At 38.8% G+C, this 16,554-nt stretch overlaps 1 protein-coding gene across 1 annotated transcript; it reads right to left on the bottom strand.

Annotated features, from left to right (window-relative positions):
- Positions 1-2,219: 2,219 nt before the first annotated feature.
- CPN1 (carboxypeptidase N subunit 1) lies at positions 2,220-16,230 on the bottom strand (the record flags this gene model as incomplete). The annotated part of the gene is made up of 9 exons (XM_081328257.1): positions 2,220-2,489; positions 3,827-3,945; positions 4,942-5,041; positions 6,002-6,141; positions 6,665-6,776; positions 10,519-10,701; positions 11,936-12,091; positions 13,769-13,965; positions 16,008-16,230. The coding sequence occupies 9 exons, from the start codon at positions 16,228-16,230 to the stop codon at positions 2,373-2,375; spliced, it is 1,347 nt and encodes a 448-aa protein (XP_081184383.1). The 3' UTR covers positions 2,220-2,372.
- Positions 16,231-16,554: the final 324 nt, after the last annotated feature.

Here is a 16,554-nt window from a genome sequence, read left to right as displayed (position 1 = left end):
CTAGTGTAATGTTGAATTGTTCGAACTCCACCACCATTGCAACCTGAACAGAACACAGAGAAATTTGAAAGTCTGCGTGTATTTGTCCATATAAGGAAAAATGAAGGGAAGAGAAATTCAGAGTATGTATTGCTTATAACTTAACTCCCTTATTAAATCTGATCGGATCTGTTTGGGTGTTCACTTTATTGAATTTGGGTTATGACAAAATGGATTGTTGGAAGAGGAACACAAAAAAACAAGCCTAGAAATTATAGAGAAAAAAATCCTACTATAGTGCTCTGATGTGCAGATGGTTTTCCCTCTGACTGGTGGCAAGCTGAAGGGGAGGATGCAAAACCAGAACCATGCATTGCAGACACATAACCAGGGCAAAACTATTTGGCAGTAACCTGAAATGGTCACTCTAGAGCAGGGGGCTTCAAACTTGGCACTTTTATGACTTGTGGACTTACACTCCCAGAATTCCTCAGCCAGCATGTCTGCTATAGGAGAGGGAACAATTTTTGCTGATTCAAAGATAGGTGATTAGCATTAAGTCTGCAAGGTCTGGTAATCTGTAGAAAAGTTCAGATTTGAATAAATTCATATTGGGCTGGCTAGAGCAGGCACAAAAGGTTAACCTTTATAATTCAGCATAGAGTTGTGTCAGTTACTGTTTTGTATATGATGTTTTTCCCAAAGAAATGCATAGGAAATTTTCCAATATTTATTGTAAACAACTGATTAAAAGCATCCCAACATAACTTTTTTTCCATGATTACTCTCCAGTGCCCAGAAGAGGGCAATGTAGGTTCTCATAATCTACAGTACTGTAGTGCTCTTGAGCTTGTGGGTGTTTCCATTTTAATTTCAAGATCTCAGGACTGTTGTGCAGTTGACTTGAACAGTCACTGAGATTTATGTAGGAAGGAGAATTTTTTTTCCCTTGGAATTCTTTATAGTTTTCATTCTCTTGTTCCATCTTCTCTCCCACTAAGACAACAGTCACCAAGGTGCAAAGGCAGATCAGTTGCATTAACTTTTGAATGATAGATGCTCAATTTCTGGAAAACAATTGGTTGTGCTGCTTGCCCACATTTAGTTCTCTGCATGTGATCTTGCTTAATATTCAAAACATTTTCTTCTCTTCCTGCTCCTATTGTATAATGTTTAGCAGCAGCAGCACTAAATAACTATCTTATTCACTGCATAATATTAATGATTTTTATAGCTATGCCATACATGGTATAAAATAGCTTTTATTACAATTCTAGATGCTGTATTTCTGGAACAGATTTTCTTACAGTCTTCCTATTTTCTGTCAGGATTTTTCATGATAATGTCAAGAAATCAGTGCTCAAGGACCATACTAAATTGTCTTAGACTTATGTTAGAATGCTTTTATCTTCCCATCTTTAATAAATATACCGCTGCATCAAGATCCATCTATTTGATCTGTTTTTTCACCATTTATGTATAACTTACAGTCATCTCCCCACAGAAAAACAACAATCTTGACCTATGTAATATTAATTTTCAGATTATTATTATTCCTTATTGCATCATACAACTATCTACCTCTCTTAACTAAGACTGCATTGCCTGAATAAAAAAACAACATACACATTCATGTCTGCGAGTTACAATGATGTGATTACATATCAATAGTAACACAAGTGAGATAAAGTGCAAATGAAATAAAGGGCACTTCAGATTTATGTGCCACTGGCTTTGCAACCCAAATGCACAGCAAATGTCTTGGATCAATACACAAGCGCCCATAAGACCTACTTGTTTGAGCTGGACAGAATCTTCTCACCCAGGGGGAGAACTGAAAACTGAAGGCTTCCTCACTCTTCTCCTCAATGCGTTAAGGGAAAGGAGGGTCACAGCCACTCTCTATTCAGGATAGGATGTGGAAGAAAGAACCTGCCATGGTCTTCACTTCTGAAGCTGGGGTGGAGGGGCGGGGGAGGAGGAAGGGGATCCCAGAGGTAGAACGCAGGTTGGGGTAAAGTAGGAGCTCCCACCAGAGGAAAATGACCCCCTCCACAGGAAATGTTGAAAAACTCTCATGTAGGAATGGAGTTGTACATCTGGAGTCAATTGGCTCAATTAACTATTTCAAGACTACAAGAAGGGGTATAAGCCAAAAGGCAGGGAGGAAATTAAAACATAGGACTGATTAGAACATCATAGAACAGGATAGCCTAATGCCTGTCCTCCTTATTAAATATATGTATTTAATAAGCAGAAATCTCTACATGCATTTCAGGATTGTGAGGTCATCAAAGGGTTGGGTGCTTCTTAAAAAGTTCATTTGCCACTATTGTTGACACTGCATGTGTCAGCTTTTATCTAGACAAGGACTGTCTTCATCGTAGTGTCTGTCATGGGGCAGCCCGTGGGACAATTTTCTTTTGCTGCACTTTATTGTGGGACCTTTTCTTATATGCCTTTGGTACAGGAGGATTCTCCAAAGGTTTCTGTCTGAGTTGGAAATACACCTGAAAGAGAAAAAAAAGTCACTGAAATGCCATCCAATGAAAAGTTACATTACATATTGTACCCTCTCTCTCTCACTCTACCAGATGGAAGCTTGTCATATCCTCTTTTTTCTCATTTGGAATGACTTAAAAAAAACACATAAAACTATGCAGTGAAACAACAAGGGAGTATATATTTGTCAACTTTCCATCAGTGAATCAGGAAGACTACATTCTAGGAAAGTCATCTATCTGTATGTATAGATCTCTGTTATTATACAGGGCTTTTTTTTATAAGAGGTTAATGATCTCTAGATTGATAATATATTATTCTATTTCAAAAACTGCTTATGCTTAGAGCTAAGTATGCTTAGAGCTAATATTTAGATTTTGATGTAACTAAAAAGTGTTTTGTAGACTTTCATCAGAAAGGCCAATAAAAAGATGTAAGATAAATTTAAATCCTTGAGGCAAACAATGATTATAAATTAGCACCAGATTTGGGCATACTTCTAGCAATGAGAAACAGCAAAAGATTTCCAAGGAATGCTATGATTAGTGCCAGACAGCTAAGTGTCATATTAATTTCCAACAATTCTTCGGATCAGTGATATGAAGGAGAAGATATGGGAAAATTAACATTTAACTATGGTGAATCATCTGACATTATTGCAGGGGTAGGAAATTTATGGTCCTTTAGACGTTGCTGAACTACAGCAACCCTTACCTTTGGCTATGCTGGCTGGCACTGCTTGGGAGTCATATAATTCAGCAATAACTAATTCTCTTCCAGTGACTACTGGACTGACTTTTTTTTTAAAAGGAGTCCAACTAGGGCTGGATTGTATGCTGCCCAGAGTCATTTGCTCATGAGATAAGCAGCACTATAAATTAGATAAATAAATAAATGCTAGGGCACCAAGGTACTGGCTACTGTTTAAGAATAACCTTGGATAATAATCTGAAAAATATTAGTTGCAAAGTTTTCCCAGCCAAAGCTGTTTCTGGCTAGCAGAAACATAAATCGATGTTCCTTATATAAGCCAGACTCTTACAAACTAACTAAATTGCAAGATAGACTATGCGACTAGTGGATAATTTATACTTAAGGGAAATGTAGGGAGTATTTTCATGTTAGATTTTTTCCTCCTTCTAGTATAGAAAAGGTGTACCATTCTTTGGGGCTGGAAAGTAATTTCTCGTTCCATAATATTTTCATTAATCAAGATTTCAAGATATGCTGCAATTGAGGGAACACATACACATGCAGATACTTTCTTCTTTTTCCTTCCCTACTCTACTTTATGCTTCATATTGGAAATGGGAGCATTGTATTTTCTCTTTCCTTCAGTACTCACAAGTGAGGGCTCAGCTGGGCCAACAGTCACCATCAGGGTCTGAGGTTCGTAACCATCTGCTGATGCAGTAATTCTATAATTACCAGGCAATAGAAGCCTGAAGTAGTCACCATGTTCACCTACATGAGAGAAGAAGATACTAAAAGATGCAGATGATAAAGACTTCAGTTGAAGATGAGGAAGCTCAGAAGGACAAAATTCTAGCTAGTGCCATCATTTAGTTAGTGGAATGGGAATTAACAAATTACTGATACATCACCTGACAATCACTCACAAAGTTTTTTTTCCCTGCAACCATCAGTGTCCAAATGTCATTGAATAGTAAGTTGTCAAAAGAGCAATTAAACCAATGTTTTGATTAATTTGTCAAGAAGTACAAGGAAATGCTTTCAGGAACCCATAGCTCTGTTCAAATATTCATTATGAATGCAAAAGAACACAAATATGGAGGTGGCTGATGTCCTACATTCTATAGACAACTTCCTCATTCATTCTTCATCATATGAAGGGCTAAACGTCTTCAACAAACATGGAATTCTTGCATGCCATTTGCACCTTCATACATTCAAGCTGAATATAGCATATATCAATGGTTGAAAAGAACGGATAAGTAAACAATCCCAGATGTAAAGTAAGTTTTTCCTTATCCTTCTAAATGGTGAAATGCAACCTAAGAGAGTCAGAATCCTTCAGCCACATTTTTTAAACTTTCGACTTAGCTTAATAAAGTTATTAAAAATATCACAAATTCCAGACGTCCTGCCCACAAACCAGGCTGACTCCACGTATATTTTACACAAACATAAACTGTAGATACATTACGTAGTCTAAAGCAAATGGTACAATGCTACACTATTAAGTGTTCCCTATATTGTTATAGAATTACAACTTCCAAAATCTCCAGAAAGGGAATTCTGACTGTGTAAGTCCTCCTTATAAATTTGGCAGGCACCAATTTTGGAATTGCTTTCATAGGCTTACTGTTTAATTTCTTACTTTGTTACTAAATTCTAGCAAGTTTTAAAATTCAAATTACAGTGCAGTAAATGCCAATGAGATCAATTTAAGCACTCTTTAAATAAAGAGCTTTAGCTTGTATTAGGCTGAGTACCAACCTGTAGTGACATCATGCCCAATTCCTTCCACAGAAATTACAGCTCCTACAAGTTTGTTGTTGTTCTCATCTGACACAAAGCCTTTGATGCCCTGGTGAATCTGCAAGAGAGAAATACTGAACAGCCTTAGGGCTGAGACCAAGGTACTTAGGAAAAATACAGCAACAGTTCATATTGTCTGAAGCTTAATCAGTGATAGGGCTACTTTACTGGTCTGAGAAAAGATCTTCTCCCAGTTCACAATGATCAGCTCAGTGATAAAACAGAAATGTGGTGTGTTTGGAAGGTCCCAGGTTCACCCATCAGCAGCTTCAGAATACATAGAAAGGCCTAATGTCTGTAAATCTGGACAGAGTTCCAGAGTTGTCATGTATTCTAGATTCATTTATTAGATGAACAAGAAAAAAATGAGTCTGCACATATCTAATCAGAATTGTATTTTCTCATCTAGGAAGAGTTAGGGAAAAATGGGGGGAATGCTGGGAGTGGCACACCAATGGTGGGAGATTTGGAACTAAGGGCTGACAGAAAAGCACTGGGAAGACTGGGCAGCAGTGACAAGAAAGCACTGAGAAGATAGAAGTATGAGGACTGGTAAGAAACATACTTTTGTGCATGTGCAAAGTAGTAGATAGGCATTTTTATGAATATTCAAGAGCATCTTTAATGGGCACTCAGGTTTAATAGGTGCGCCATGCCCCTATTCAAAAAGCAGTGGTATACTTAACATATTAGACAATGGGAGCAGATAACTTTTTAACAGCCCCCTCCTCTATTACCATGCTGCACTGTTAACAGGCAAACAGCTGGTAGATGTGCCAGCAATACCATCCTGACTCCACATGGACCACCAACACTCTGGATAGCCTACTTGTCACCCCCAAGTTAGCAGACAATGCAATTCTCATTGCCCGTATGTAGCAATGGTATGCCACTGCCAAATAGTCAAATCAAGGGTTCATTATATAACATACCATCTTAGAAGCATGAAAGAAAGAGGAGATCAACTTTTTAAAAAGACTTGCTAAAAAAGCAGAATGATATTGTGTCATTTTGTTACCTCCTCTATGTAGGCAATAAGGGCCTCCCGATTTGCCAGCCATTCATATTCTAGTTCCTCCTGTGGTGGGAATTTCTTGCAACTCAGTTCAAGGGTAATTTCAAAGCAGTTGGTGTGCAGGTAATTGAAATCCTGCATCCCTGAAGGACACAGAGAGCTGTATATACTGTTTAATCTGCAACATAATTCCTAACCAAACAAACCTTCAGAATAGTTTACAAATCAACTGAAAAAATAAAATGGTAAAGTTAAGCAAGCAGCAAACCAAAATACATCAGAAACAAAACACTAGAAAGCTAAGGAATAGCAGGTTATTGCAAAACCTGAAGGGCTAGAAAAAAGGCATTAAAACAAAACTGTTTTTTGTAATTTAGTTGAATAACTCAAAAAACTATCTTTAGCCAGTGCAACACTGATAAAAAGTCTTAAGCATCTCTTTGAGCTAAATGTCACCAACTAAAAGGATGCAGAAAAGGGCCTCTCCTGATGACACGATATTTGAGTATGAGGACCAAAGATCAAAACAATAGAAGAGCTCCAAATTAGGGAACTTTCCTAATCATTCTAAAGGCCATTCCTCTTACACGATGGAACATTTCAAGGTCTTCTCTTCAAAATATACTTACTCTCATTCTCTTGTGCTGTCACCCCATTTTGCCTTACCTTTGCTGAGTGAGTACCAGGATGCCCCATTAGTGATGCCATCAATAAAGAAGTCTCCACAGTTTGTACCCCGGTGCATCCATCCGTGGGCATAAGAATAGGTTTTGGCCAACTGGAAAGAAAATGTCAAGCTGGTCATATATTTTCACCTGTCCAGTCACATTGCAAGCTGGAAATAGACTCTAGATCTAAAAAGGGAAAAATGAGACCTTAATATCACCTTTGCAATATTAGTCTCCTAGCTTCTCATTATTATGTAGCAGACTCAACACTGTTCAAAGCAAAACAAGAAACAAACATAAAGATTGAAAGAGCCAAAGTGTTAGAAAATAATGATTTCTCCTCTTCTTTTTCTCCCTCCCCTCTCCCCCACTCCTCCTCCTCCTCCTCCTCCTCCTCCTCCTCCTCCTCCTCTTCTTCTTCTTCTTCTTCTTCTTCTTCTTCTTCTTCTTCTTCTTCTTCTTCTTCTTCCTCTCCTCCTCCTCCTCCTCCCCCTCCCCCTCCCTCCCAACCCCACCCTTCCTCCGCATAAGAACATTAAAAAGGCCCTGTGGAATTAGACCAAAGGCCCATTTAACCCAATATTTTATTTCAGACCAATGAATCAAATATCACTGGGAAATGTGCAGTAGATTTTCTCTTTGTTCTAGCAATTAGTATTGATGTATATGGTGTCTCTTTTATTAGAGATAATGAGCAGTCATTGTGATAAATAGCTTTATCTTCCACAAACTTTTCTTAACTCTTTTTAAAACCTTTTAAGCTGGTTGTCATCATAACATTTGTGAAAGTAAATTCAAAAAAGTATTATTTGTAAATGTTCTGAATTTCCTGCCTTTCACATTTATTAAATCATCTGGGTTACAGTATTTTGAGAAGTGGAGGAAAAAGAATATTTTATCTTTTGTATAACTCAATTTCCCCCCACTTAACGAAACCTTAATGTAATTTTTCAACCTTTTTTGGGGGGGGGGTGTTATTCCAACATCACACAATTTGGGTTATACTTTTCTACTTCTACATTTCTCAATTATTATTTTATTATTTACTATTTAAAATCAACTTCATATAGCATTTTACAAATGCATAACTTTGTATAGAGGAATTATATCACCAGGTTTATTTTTTACTTTCCTAGTAGGGTAATAGCCCAGCACCTCCATTATCAAATCAGCCCTTTTGGCAGCTTCTGAATTATTCACTGCCAGTTCAGGGCCCATCAAAGTATGTTTATAATTTATTTAAAACAGTTTTATTCCTTGATGCTCTACAGAGGTCTATATAATAAATAGCAAATAAAAATAAAAACAAAAAATATGAGCAGTGGATTAATAATACTTAAAACATCAAAAATAGCAATTAATAGAATCAGGAAGAATATACTGAAAACTTTCCCCAAAAGATTGTGTATAAAATACCGGTAATCTTATTTTTTTTCACTGTGTAGGAGTTGGATTCCTTGCATTTTTTTTCTTGAAGTTTTTCCTCTGTTTTTCTCATTGTAGAACTCGAAGACTAGAAGTAATTCAGTGACTGGCTATGAGTCATTATTGCAAACAAGCATACATATTCATTGCCGTTTTTAAATTATAGGTATGATGCTGTACTACACAAGATATATTGCAATACTAGTCATTTTGCCTGAGGATCAAGTTGAGAGCTTCCAGAGCAAACTGAACAAACTCTTGTAATATTAAATACATGACTCTATTATTATTATTTACAACAGAACTAGTTGCTTAATACCCATTCCAGGAAAAAAAAGTCAGGGACTCAGAATTAAAATCCAGAACTGATCACTGGCCACTTCTGGGATGTGACATAAAATGCATACAGTACCACAGTATTTACAGCAGCTGCACTCGGTTTACATTTTAAGCTTCCCTCCCCTCCATCTTACTATAGTTTCTTCCTTCATGTTTACAACACATCCTTTTTTCAGTTCTAACTTTACTATCCAACTGGACACCTCAGTTACAATATTAGGGATTAATCCACATATCTGCATGCCACAGTATAAAGGCAACCCATTCATTGTTAATTAAGGATATTAATATATGGTGTTCTCAACCTGTCTCCAGATTACCATGAACACAACCTCTGCTCATCTTTTCATCTTTCACTTCAGAAGTGGTGTTTTTCTGTTTCTTCCAGCATAAGTAGTCTGCCATGCATTGTTCTGAGGTAAGTCTAGGGAAGGAGGCTGGCCTGCTGCTTTTGATTATCTTAGGCTATTGCAGGCTTGCCTTGAGGTGATTGCTGGGCCCTGAGTTTCAGGGCCATTTGCTTTGCTCTCCCACTGTGCCAAAAAAAAATCATCTCTCTCATTTCTCTTTCAACTTGTGGGTGGCAGAGGAAGTGGGAAGTGAATGAGGAAAGCGGGATTTTTTTGGATTCTAGTTCTCCAGGCACTAAAACGACCTATTTCCCCTAGGAAAGGTCAAAAGGGAGAAGTTCTATGCCAGGATCAGAGAACAGGGAGAAAAGGAGTCGCTTTTCCTCCTTTCTCTTTCATTGTTCTTCTTATCCCACCCATGGATAGAGAAGGAGAGGAAATGGTTTTTTGGTACCAGTTCCTTTTGGACCCATTAATGGATTTATTCTTACCATGAAAATTCTGCTTTACCACAACGATGCCAGCTGAAGGGGCACTTCCCTTCATCTCAGCTGTCCATTTCTCCATGTACTGGGGCTGCAGTGCCAAAGCTGCAAAGAGACTGTTTTATATATGTCCAGCAACTTTTTGTAAGACTGCTGGATGTGTATAAAATACAATTCCTCACCGTGGTTTTGGCATCATAGCACTGAAGCCCTGAGGGAGGAGGGTGTTTTAAACAGTACACTGGAAGAGCAGTTCTGTTGCATGCATTATCTCAGGGAGCACCTGCTGCCAGCATCAGCCTCCCATCGTCCTGTGCGCTCCCACAGGGAGGGCCTCCTTAGGGTTCCGCCGGTTAGGGAATGCCGGCGGGTGATTCCAAGGGGGAGGGCATTCTCTGTGGGCGCGCCTGCCCTATGGAATGAACTGCCGGTAGAACTTCGGACTGCCCCGGACCTTCGCTCGTTTCGCTGGGACCTGAAAACTTGGTTATTTGATCTTTCTGGCCTGGACTGAGGGGGTTTTAATTTAATTTTTAATTTTTAATTTTAATTTGTTTTAATTGTGGGCTAGTTTTAATTTAATTCTATTTTAATTGTATTTATTTGTATTGTTTTAATTCGCCCTGTAAACCGCCCTGAGTCCTTCGGGAATAGGGCGGTATATAAAATCAAATAAATAAATAAATAAATTTACATTAAAAAAGGTAAGAAGTCCCACTTTTCCTCCTCTACCCCCTCTTGGCAAGTGACCAAGAGGATGGGTGGAAAGAAGGAAGCACTGCGTCACTTCTCTCCTAATACTTCTCTTGCCATGAGTGGCAGGAGAACAAGGGGGAGAAAAATGTGTGTGTGTGTGTGTGTGTGTGTGTATACAAATAGAGGATGAGCCACTTGATGCCAGTTTTTTTACCCCATCCTTGGTCTTGAGAACTGATGCAAAAGAGCACCAAAGATAACCAGGAACAGAAGAGGCATTCCCATCTGAATTCTCTCTAGGATCTCAATTTGGATAGAATCCCTATTCAGCTTAATTCCCAAGACAGGGTATTTGTTCAAAGTGCAGTCACAGTTAAGCTGGTATATGTTATTATCCATTTCATGCTGGTCATGTTGGTGTGTGGAACCAAAATGAGGTCAATGTAGATGTGAAGGTAGCCAGCATCAAATGGTCTCTTAGAAGAGAACCTATGTTCCGTACAGATATTGATTTGAATCCATTTCATCTTGCTTTCATTATCCCTGACATTTCTCACCTTTCTGAAGAGGGTGTCATCAGGCGTGGGGGTGCTATTTGCATGCCAGTTGCCACGAATTCTCTGTTCATGGGATTTGTCATAGGGATAATTGGCAACTACAGCTCCACCATGAAGATTGGCTGAGAGAACAAAATTGTAACTCTTCATCCACTGAATTACAGCCAATGTCTCTGGTTCTACCTGTCAGAGATACACAAAATATCAAGCCAGATGCTCAATCTGATTCTTAATACTTCTAATTTGGTACAGATTTGCAGCACTGTCGTCATGGGAACATACCCAGAATGCAGATGTAAAAATGCCTAAATGACTGCTTTCTAATCTCAAAATTCTTTGGCCTTGGAAATTATTATGGAAGTTAGCAAGTTCCCATTTACAAAGCCCTGTAAATCCTTCTTTTTTTGATTGCACCAATTGCTAATTGATTTCTGGGCACAGTTCAATAGATTGGTTTATAATTATAATCTGACTTTCTTGTTTGTCCTTTCTTCCTTTCTCCCTCCTTCCTTCTCATATACACATACACACACACACACTCATACACAGAGCACACAAACACACTATTGAAGTCTATTACTGGTTAAAATTACATGTTGCATGAACCACATCACTATGAAGGTTCACAAACTTTATGTTTTAGCATGTCCAGCCCATTGTACCTTATTTAGCAAATCATGTTTAAGCAACCCATGGCTTAGGACAATATGTGAATCTAGCCATGATTCAGCATTTTAGAAACTGGGTGACTGTGAATTCTAGTCCTGCCTTAGCCCTGGACCAGTCATACTCTATCAGTCCAGGAAAGAGGCAATAGCAAATTGGTTTTCAAATCTTTCCAAGAAAATGCAGGGACTAGCCCAAGCAGTCACCAGGACTTAAAGGCAGCATGCAAATGCACATGCATACAGGCGGGCATGTGTACGTGCACACAGGTACATGCATGTATACACACACATACACACACACACACACACAAAGGCACAAGGAAGTGTGCAGATTTTATATTCATCCTGATCTAATTTAATGTATGTATGACTTCACCTGGCTAACATCAGAAGTGATGGTCTTGCTCAGTTCCTAACAGATGTTTAAGAATTTGGAAACCAATTCTGACCATGTTACTTTTCCATTTCTAGATAAACAGACAGAGACCCAGAAAAATGTGATTCTCATTCCTATGTTCCAAAGGACTATGGTATGGTATTAAAGCAGTTGGATTTTCTCCATATGTAATTTGACTCTTAGAGAAAAGTAAAGAGAACAGTATGGAGAACTTAATTCCTACAGTATTATAAGAGCCCAGTAACATGCATTACACAGCCATCACAAGTTTCTACAACCACATGGCTAGGATGGATGAGTGGATGAAATATAAGTGGATACACACATTAGGGATTAATTGGATTGATATTACCTGACTTTTCCAATTATCTGGCAAAGGGATGTGATGATTGGATCCACCCTGTTTCTCATTGGAATACATGATAGTGTTGAGGTCAGGAAAATTACGGTTAAGGTCGACTCCATTGGCATTGTTTCTCCCAATGACATACTCTAAAGAACTTTGGTTCTAAAAAAGGAATAATACATTTTTGTGTAATCTGTTAAAGGTAAAGGTAAAGGTTCCCCTGCACGTATGTGCTAGTCGTTTCCAACTCTAGGGGCCGGTGCTCATCTCCGTTTCAAAGCCGAAGAGCCAGCGCTTGTCTGAGGACATCTCCGTGGTCATGTGGCCGGCATGACTAGACGCCAAAGGCGCACGGAACGCTGTTACCTTCCCACCGGAGTGGTCCCTATTTTTCTACTTGCATTTTTACGTGCTTTCGAACTGCTAGGTTGGCAGAAGCTGGGACGAGTAACAGGTGCTCACTCTGTTATGCGGCACTCGGGATTTGACCCGCCAAACTGCCGACCTTCTGATCGACAAGCTCAGCGTCCTAACCAACTTTTAGCTTATCTCTTGACTCATCAAAAGGGAGATACACATTTCAGAAAAGAGAATAAAAGCCGTTCAGGAGCTTTTGGATTTCAGGATGCTAAGAATAGTTGCCAAATATTTATTAGCACAGTCAGAATTCAACAGACAACCCTAAATTAAAGATGATTATATTTTAAGGAATATCTCTTTTTCCTTAAGGCAAATGTCATCAAAGCCACCGTGCATAAACACAAAATGAAAAAATCCTTTATTTTTGTAGCCCAAGAAATCAGTTTGAGTTATAGAAATCAATTTTCCCTTGGGCTGGGAAACTGGCTGTTGCCTTTACTAATCAATGTTACTTGCCTTGCTCAAGATCCTTTGCCGAAAGAACAATAAACTACTCAGAATATCCAAAACAATAAATGGTCAGAACAGTTTGGAACTGTGTTAAGTGCACTATTATAATTTGGAAGAGTTTGTGGAAAAGGCTGTTACTTGGAACTCCCCCATTTGCTGTGACTTTCCTCCAATGAGAGTACAGTCATCCTTTGAAGAGCAAGAAAGTGAAAACAAGTTGGCTAATGGTATTCACTGCAATGTAATGCCTGTTCCCAATCACTGGAAAATATGGGGAAAGATTGAAATCTCTCATTTTTACAAGCCTGCAACTATAGCATCATCAGATCATAGTGGATAGGGGGAGCTTTGTTACAACTCAGCATCTGTGACTGAATGTGACCATAGAGAACACAGAGAATTGCTTTATTTTGAATTAGATATTGCTTTGTTTAGTTGGTATTGTTGACATTGACTGGCACAAGTCCTAATTTTTCTACCAGTAGATACCAATAGATTTTCTGCATTCAAAGCATATGCTCTATTTTTTACTGCATAGTACTACAATATGTAGCCTTTTAAATCAGATTAAGATCCAACTCTCTCACTTATAAGTTCTTAATAGTGGCAAGTTATATGTCTCTAGAAGATCACAAACAAGTAATCGTGATAAATTTATACAATATTCTGTAGCAGTCACCTGAGTCTATTCTTAAGATGTACTGCCTTTTGACATAGAAGTTTAATTCAGTTGTTGCAATTTGGACCTATTGTCTGTGACTTTGGCTTTCCCAATTTGACATCTCCAGAAGTGCCGGAACTGACTAAACATTCTGAAAATTGCACTTCCAACACATCCAGTAAGCATTAAATTAGAGGAAACTTAATTATGTTTCTTTTCTTGCCCTTCCTCTCTCCCTTTGTTGTCTTAAAACTAAGTTTTGTTATTACTATGACTATTGAAATAAAAAAGGGATGCTTGCCTGGTACCTGGGCAGCTGCCACTTCATATCCATCAGGATTCATTGAAGGTAAGAGGTGAATGCGTGTTTCATGGATGAGCTGTGTAATGCGCTGATTACCATGGCGATACTCTTCACACAGGAAATCTGCAAGCTGGAGCAACAGTTCCCGGCCTAGTACCTCATTCCCATGCATGTTTGCCACATACTTGAATTCTGGCTCCACTGAGAAAGGGAGAAATTTGCTGACATTGGAACAGAATAGACAGATTCAACACAACGGGGTGCTGATGCATAAACATTGAGGTCAAGCAGGAGGGGGAAGCAGAATAGATTCCCCAATGGCATTCTGTGATGATGAAAATCTAGCTGTGGCCTTTTGTGTTGTGGAAAGAAGCTCATTGTGAAGTTATGTGCTTCTTCAGACCACATGTTCACTGTCTCATGCAAAGCAAGAGGTCTTGCTGTCTTTCTCACAGATCTTGAAGCATAGGACAATGGACAGGAATCTGTGCTTCGAGAAAATGGGAAGAAGCAGTGCATTGTATGAGAATGGTATGTATCCTGGGGGCAAATCTTTTACTGTAATAGTAAATTAAAAGCAGGGCACAGTCACAACAACATAATCAGGGTCTCTATTTCCTTATTTCATACAGTGTTCCTCTTCCACGGTTCCTCTTCAGCTTATCTCCTAGCATGTCACATTCCAGCCTTCTAAAGCTCTACAGGGGTTAAAGTAAATTGCGAAATAAAATCAGCTTCGTTTAGCCTCAAATTCATTTATGTAAAACTGCTTCCCCCATAGATGGCCCCCTTATCTCTACATGAACCCTGCAGAACACTATGGTGGAGGCTATTAAATTATAGCCTTCTTACAGAAGAAGTCTCTACATTTGTAGGCAGTATGTCTGCAAATGTAAGTGGTCCTACTTTGCTCACAAAAGAATAAAAATATTTGTATATTTTATAACGGGAAAATCCAAGTAAACCTTCCAGCCTCTTTTTCCCTTTTCATTTCTCATCAGTTCTGTATTCCTCTTCTTGTGTCTTTAAAAAACTTTGAACCAGCTGGTCTATGAGATTTCTTTACATGAATTATAATGGTTTACCAGCTAACCTTGATGGTAAGAAACCTTACTAGTTATTAGTATTATCTATCTTGTAGTATTAATAATGGATAACATACTGATAAATGCTGATCTTTGCACATCAGAGAAACGAGCATTTACTAAATTACTAAAACACAAATACTGTTCTTTTAATTAGCCTTTGGGGTGTACAAATATAAAAGACTTTCAAACATCATAAAAATAAAAAGATAGAAGTAAAAGGATTGTCTAAAGAATTTTAATTATCTGCTCTTTTGCTTAATGTAACTGATGAATTAATTTTACAATGCCTAGTTGAATAAAAATATTTTTGCCTGACATCTACTGGATAATGGTTACCAGTAGACTAGTTCCTTCCAGACATGTTGAACTTCAGCTTCTGTAATTCCTAAGTACACTGCTTTGGGAAGGTATTCATTAACTAGGATGCTTCTAATGAAAAACATCTTTGCTTTAGCTGGTAAAGGTATATCAAGGGCTTCAACACATGATCTTTGATCTTAGAATTGTTGCTGCATAATTATGAGTCTGGCGCCTGTATTTCCTTCCCTTTGTCAACGTGATGCAATGACAGGCTCTGTCCCACTTATTCAAAAGTGTAGTCCATCAAAGCTACAATTTGCAACAACTAAGTTATGAGTGTGAGGGCAGAAAGGTAGTGCAGAGAGAAGTAAGGGTTTTGTCATCTTCTAAGATTAATATTAATTTTGCCCAATTAGCTACAGTATTTTGTAGAATTAAAGTACAGCATTAAAAAAAGAAAGTTGGAGTTTAATCTCTGGAACTGGGATTAAATTTTACCTTAATTACAAGCCGCAGATGGCTGCTAGTACAAATCTCTCAGACCTTCATGTGAAATGGAACCCACTGACATGTCATGAGGCTCAATGCGTTCTAAAAACTGTGTTATTAATTATACAAGTCAATGTCAATCCAAACACTGGTTCTGTTCTGCAAAACACACACCCCCACACACACACACCGGTGGCTTCCCCTTGACTTAACCGAACTTTCTGCTAGGAATGCTGTGGCCCTGGCTTGATTCCATTAGGCACAAAGATTCCAGCACCACATTGAACCCAATTGTGCATTGATCAGGCAGAGCAGAAAAAAGCATCTTTTCAGCTATATAAGAGTTATACCTCTGGGCACACTTACTGGGCTCATGGATGCCAGGAGAGTCGCTGAATTCCAGCACATAGAGGTTGCGGCCCTGGACACTGCGCCCAATGCTGTACAGCCTGGTAATATAGGGGCATGAACCCCTTACATCGAACAGCGCCTGCACCAATTCCTCATAGTGGTGATGGACAAAGTTAATTGAGGCAGCCACTCTCACCAAGAGCAGAACTTTTCCAAGGAGCCAAAGGCAGTGATACATCTTTTGCTGGATGGGAAGCAGCTTTGTGGAGGAGATGATAGCTGTCCAGGCTTGCTTTTTGGCAGCAACTAAAATGCAAACTCAACTCAGTTCTCTCCACTTTTACAGTCAAATGCCAGCCCACTCCACCTGCGGTGGAGACATTGGTGGGAGGGGCATCTCAGTGAATGCCCCTCACAGCTAGGGAAGAATTTTTAATGCTGAGTTCTTCCCCTTGTGCTCTAGTACTCACATACACCACGGAGTTTTTAGAGCCAGAATCATTCAAAATCTTTGCACGTTTAGAAAGTTGTGTTGATTCCTGTTCATTTATTAACTGAAGGG

Source organism: Vipera berus (genome assembly GCF_964194415.1).
Source record: "Vipera berus genome assembly, chromosome: 5".
Classification (NCBI taxonomy): domain Eukaryota; kingdom Metazoa; phylum Chordata; class Lepidosauria; order Squamata; family Viperidae; genus Vipera; species Vipera berus.
This window is presented reverse-complemented; position numbering and strand designations above follow the sequence as displayed.